General features: G+C 45.4%; 1 protein-coding gene across 2 annotated transcripts in view; it reads right to left on the bottom strand.

The window, feature by feature from the left end:
* Nucleotides 1-825: 825 nt before the first annotated feature.
* The window catches only part of LOC132402607 (phosphatase and actin regulator 2-like), a 66,454-nt gene continuing 61,200 nt past the window's right edge, over nt 826-6,079 (bottom strand). For both annotated transcript variants that reach the window (XM_059985511.1, XM_059985512.1), the window contains exon 11: nt 826-5,499. In XM_059985511.1, coding sequence (XP_059841494.1) covers nt 5,484-5,499 — 16 coding nt within the window. In that variant the 3' untranslated portion in view covers nt 826-5,483. The remainder of the gene's footprint in view (nt 5,500-6,079) is intronic.

Below are 6,079 nucleotides of genomic sequence, written 5' to 3'. Positions count from 1 at the left end.
CTGTTCCTGGATGGTAGCAGCTGGAACAGTTGGTGGTTGGGGTGACTCGGGTCCCCAATGATCCTTCGGGCCTATTTTACACACCTGTCTTTGTAAATGTCCTGAATAGTGGGAAGTTCACATCTACAGATGCACTGGGCTGTCCGCACCACTCTCTGCAGAGTCCTGCAATTAAGGGAAGTACAGTTTGCATACCAGGCAGTAATGCAGCCAGTCAGGATGCTCTCAATCATGCCCCTGTAGAAGGTTCTGAGGATTTGGGGACCCATACCAAAAAACTTCAACTGTCTGAGGTGAAAGAGGCGCTGTTGTGCTTTTTTCCACCACACTGTCGGTATGTACAGCCCTCGGTGTACAGATCCTCGGTGATGTGCCAACTGTATTCTGATTGCCAGTGCGTTTCCATTTCAACACAAATTTGGGATTCATCCTCCTCTTCTCCCCAGAACTCCCCATTCCTGGTGTGACATCCACTGAACTACAAAGAGTGCTCTGGCCATTTGAGGAGAGAATTGGTGGAGGGGTATAGATAGGGTAAATGCAAACAGGCCTTTTGAGGTTGGCTGAGACTGGAACTAGAGGTAATAGGTGAAAGGGGAAACATTTGAAGGTGAACTTCACTTAGAAGGTGATGAGAGGGTGGACATATAAGAGAAGGTTGGATGGTGTATGGTGGGCTATGGTCCAGGTGACTAGGCAGATTAATAGTTTGGTATGGACTAGTTGGCCCCAAATGCCAGTTTCTGTGCTGCAGCGGTCTGTGACTCTGACCTTTCATCCTGCCCACCGCTATTGTTACCAAGGGGTGGAAGAAATAAACCGAAATGCAAGTCAGCACCTGATAATATTTTATTAACAAAAGTTGACAGGAAACATTAAATCAGACAAGCGGTAATTTAAGGCACTTCAAGAATGTGCTCACCGTGTAGAACAAATTAGCCTACAACATAATATTATCACATTAAATACCTTCCGACAAGGTAGAATACAATTTAGGAACAGTTAAAAACACACAAGTAACCAGGTCTGGTGTACGACCAGAAGGGGAACACGTTGGCATCGAAAACAGAAATTTCTTGATCGTTTTGTTTTGAAAATAAATACTATTGGAACACTTTACAGAGAAAACCTTGGATAAGCAGTAAAATTATATTCGGATTCCAGACAGCATACAATTTTCCAGTTATTTACACCAGTACACATATAAATCTAATTTACATTCTTAGCTGTTGTCCTTATGTAGATACTCTCCCGTCCACGAGACAAGAGTTTTACAGAACAGGTAGATATTTCTCAGATGCCAGCTTGGTTACTGCCTACACAGGGGATTTAGCTGACAGAAATATCGGTCTTCAGAACTGCCCCACTTTCATGATCAAGGGATCATGCAGGTAACAGAGCATGTGTGTGTGTGTGAGAGAGAGAGAGAGAGAGAGAGTTTTGCTTGTGGTCAGACATTGAATAGAGTCTGTATCTTCATCAGAACTGGGCTGTCAGCTTCACAAGTACACAGGTACCATTTATACCCAATAAAGCGGCCACCGTATGTATGTTCCTGGTCTTTTGCTGCTATAGCACATCCACTTTAAGGTTCAAGTTGTGCTTTCAGAGAAGCTCTTCTGTACACCACTTTGTAATGTGTGGTTATTTGATTTACTGTCACCTTCCTGTCAGCTTGAACCAGTCTGGCCATTCTCCTCTGACCTCTCTCATTAACAAGGTATTCTCACTAACAGAACTGCTGATCACTGGATGTCTTTTTTTGTTTCTCGCACCATTCTCTGTGAACTCTGGGGAATGTTGTGCATGAAAATCCCGGAAGTTTCTGAGATACTCAAACCCCATCTGCCACCAACAGTCATTCCATGGTCAAAGTCACTTAGATCACATTTCTTCCTCATTCTGAACATCTTGACCATGTCTTCATGCTTTTAGGCACTGTTGCTGCCAAATGATTTGCTGATCAGGTCTTTCAATTAACGAGGTGTATAGGTGTATCTAATAAGGTGGCCACTCTTCTGTACTGCGATGATGAGGATCATTCCCACAAGACACGTCAGGAAAACATATTGATTAACTCAAGCTTGTCCTCTCTCTCTCTCTCTCTCTCTCCAGTTAATGCTTTATGCCTTTTGCATCCTGTCCCCCAAAGGGGAGGGGACTCTGTTCCATCGGGCGTGTTGGGTGCCAGGGAACTTTGACCCTGCCCTCCACTCTCCTGTGGGCCCCAGCCCCCTCCCAGACAGGGGAGGAGGACAATGAATAAAACAGGGAGGAAGCCCAACCCCCAACCACTCCTCCACCCTGTTCTGTGGGTGGTATAGGAAAGGAAGTTCACAGAGTAAGGTCAGGGGGCTGTACAGAGGGTGGGCAAATGGGGCAGAAGGCCACGGTCATAGAGGCAGCTGTGAGCACACAGCAGTCCGCTGGCTCGCACTGCGGGCCAACATCTGGGCAACACAGTTGGTCACACATCTTTGCCATCATCTGGGTCACACAAACATCTGCCAACCACAAATTACACATCTTGTCTGGAAATACACTGGATGACATACCATCACATGCCAACATCTGGATTATACATAACTGTATTCAAACATCTGGCAACACAATAGTTACACATCCTGTCTCAGCATCTGGAAATACATTGGAATGTCATCATCATATGCCAACATGTGGCAGGGTGCAGGTTTATACAGTACTCTGTCTGCTTCTTTCTGAATCGGTCACAGTTAAAAAGGAGGGTTTAAAATTCACAATAAGTTGGTGTGTATATAAAAATCTTCAGCTCTTTGCTCCACTCTCTGTCCACATGAACAAGCTTCAGACCTAACATTCAGATGAACTCTCGCGGCATGTTAGAACTGTTTAAGTAAAACCTTCTCCTGGGAAATTCCCCCCTAAAAAGCATTCCCTCTCTTCGCACACTCTATTTTTTATTTAGAGATGCAGTGTGGAACAGGCTCTTCCAGCCCAATGAACCGCACCAGCCTGCAACCCGCCAATTTAATCACAGGACAATTTAAAATGACCGGTTAACCTACTAACCAGTGTGGCTTTGCATCATGGGAGGAATTGGAGGACCCAGAGGAAATCCACACGTCCACGGTGTGAACGTACAAACTCCACAGCAGATGGCGTCAGAAATGAACTCCAAACTCCAGAATACCCCAAGCTGTAACAGCAGTGTGCAAATCGTGATGTCCCAACTCTCTATCTCCTGTCCAATCACTCCCTAGGGAATGCACCATTGATATTTTGATTATTGGACAGCCCACATCCGTCTGTTGCAATCCCCTTGGCTTGCCCTCAATGAGCATTGGAAAAGAGTGATCCAGCTGATTCTCATTGCAAAAAAAAATCTTCCCTCACCACCTCTGCCTTCTGTGACCAGGACAAGTGGCACAGTGCCAGCGACCCGGGTTCAATTCCTGCCGCTGTTTGTAAGGAGCTTGTAGATTCTCACCGTGACTGCACGGGTCTCCTCAGGTCTGGCTCAGGGTTAGTGAGTCGTGAGCATGCCATGTTGAGGGCTGACCTCACCACAATCTGCAGGCGGTGCTGGTCATTGATGCAAAACGATCCATTTCACAGCTTGTTTCGATGAACATGTGACAACGTAAAGCCAATCTCGCTAATCTATTCTAACATGCCTGTTTGGTCCCAAGGGCATTGCAGGACCCCTCGGGAGGGCAACAGTTCTGTTCCATTACAAGGCTGAACTCTCAAAGAGGTGAATTTAACAGGAGGCTGGGTGGCCCTTGCTCTGTATGTGGTCCCCAGGGCTTAGTGGGAGCTAAGCATTGGGGAGTGGTGGGTGAAGGATCATGAACCCTTGAATCCCACCCTCTGATTATAGGAGAGTGCCAGTGGGAGGGAGGGTGCTTGGCTAAAGAAAATATCTCTCTATTGCAGAACAGCAAATCGAAGTTGCCCATTTCCTGTCTCAAGTGACTCTCCAAACACCCACTTACTGACTGGCACAGACCCCACCTGTAGAGCCCCTTACCGATCCCCACCTACCCCCTCCTGGATGCAGAAAGCTGCCCTCCCTCTGGTAAATCCATGCATCCAACTACCCCAGCTCAGCGTATATCTCCTGCTCTAAACTGAACATATTGCGGAGAGATTGTAAAATTTTACATCTGTGCCTCAGGTCATCGGGAGCTGAATTTGAAACTCCCACAGATGGAACCAATGGAACAAATTAGCAGCAACAAGCACCATAAAACATGGAGCAGAATGAGGCCATTTGGCCCATTGAGTCTGTTCTGCCTTTCCACCATGGCTGATATACTATCACTCTCAACCCCATTTTCCTGCCTTCTTCCCCATAACCTTTGACACTGACTGATCAAGAACCTACGAACTTCTACTTTAAGCAGACACAATGACTTGGCCTCCACAGTGCCTGTGGCAACAAATTCCACAGATTCACCACCCTCTGGCTAAAGAATTTCCTCCTCATCTCCATTCTATTCTGAGATGATGCCCTCTGGTCCAAGACTCTTCCACCATTGGAAACACAATGCACGTATTGATTTTTAAAAAAGTATCGCGGGTTCCTGGAACAACCTGCTGGGCGATAATGAAAGCAGAATATCTGATGCATTATGATGCACACCAATGTTGCACGAGTATAATGTGGCTGGCATTTTAGACCATAAGACACAGGAGCAGAATGAAACTTTTCGGCCCATTGAATCTGCTCCGCCATTCCATCATGGCTGACTTAGGGTTATTTTGCGTCAATGACCAACACAGTTCGAGGAGTAAGGGGGCAAGGGGTTAAAAAGAGATACAGAGAGGGAGGTAAGCTCATACTAAAGACTCATTCAGCACGGACAACTGGAGTGGTTTACTGTTCTGGGACACAGCTCACATCACTCTCTGCGCTAAAATGATGGCAGCAGTCACTTGATGTAGTTACATTGAAAAATAATTCCCCCTTCCCACCTGCTATTGGTTCTTCAGGAGGGGGCGTAAATTGAAGCCGGTTAATAAACAGCAGGAGAAATGCTCCCCCACCCCTCCCAAAATACCAGCTATTAATTTCCACACGGCAGAACACAACACATACGCACAACGTCTGACTCTGGACAACCTGTCCACCGTCACTGATAGGTAAAGCTCCACCTCTGAATCCGCCGTTACACAAGGGTCCCTCATTCTCAAGGATCACTTCCGTTAGAGTAACATCTCCACTTTCTCACGACAGCCACAACAAAAGAAGCTAGCCTGCTTCCACTGAGAAAGAATCTTTTAAAAAATACTTAGATATTAAAACTTCTCGTTTTTTTTGTGAGTGTGTTTGTTTTGTTGTAGCGCGCATGGCCAGCTCGCTGTTGAGCACCAGCCGCTGACACGGGAGGGTGCACAGAACACACGTCAAGTCACGAGTAGCCTTCGCCGTGATTCAACCAACGCACCGTTGTCGATACTCGCTCAGGTCGGGTCTCTTGCAGAGCTCACGGCTGGCTGCTTTATGGCCGGTGGAACCTGCAGAGAAGCCATGGAGGTCTCGTTAGAGGCCGCAACGCCAAAATGCACAGAATCAGAATACTATCACTGACGTATGTAGTGAAATCTGTTGTTTTGTGACAGCAGTACATTACAATAGTTAAAAAATATATAAATGACAAGATATTTATTTTTTATTTACTTAGAGATACAATGCGAAATAGGCCCTTCCAGACAAATAGGCCATACTGCCCAGCAACCTATTGATTTAACCCTAGCCTCACCACAGGACAATTTACAATGTCTAATTAACCTACTAACTGGTACGTTTTTAGAACATGGGAAAAAACTGGAGCACCCAGAGGAAACCCATGCAGTCACAGGGTAGAATGTACAAGCACCTTACAGAGGACGCTGGAATATATATATAAAAAATAATGTGTATGTGTGTATACATTTATATCTTGTAATATTATGTTATACATGCAATAGTTTTATATATGTGTATACAATTATGTATATAACATACAAATGAGTATATATATTCCAAGTACATACATACATGTGTGTTATACTATCTATACAAAATAATGTGGTGACTCGCTTGCTGTTGTCAGCT

This window comes from Hypanus sabinus, chromosome 12, assembly GCF_030144855.1.
Source record: "Hypanus sabinus isolate sHypSab1 chromosome 12, sHypSab1.hap1, whole genome shotgun sequence".
NCBI classification, from domain to species: Eukaryota; Metazoa; Chordata; class Chondrichthyes; order Myliobatiformes; family Dasyatidae; genus Hypanus; species Hypanus sabinus.
The sequence above is the reverse complement of the archived record's forward strand: the minus strand, read 5'-3'. Positions and strand labels throughout refer to the sequence as shown.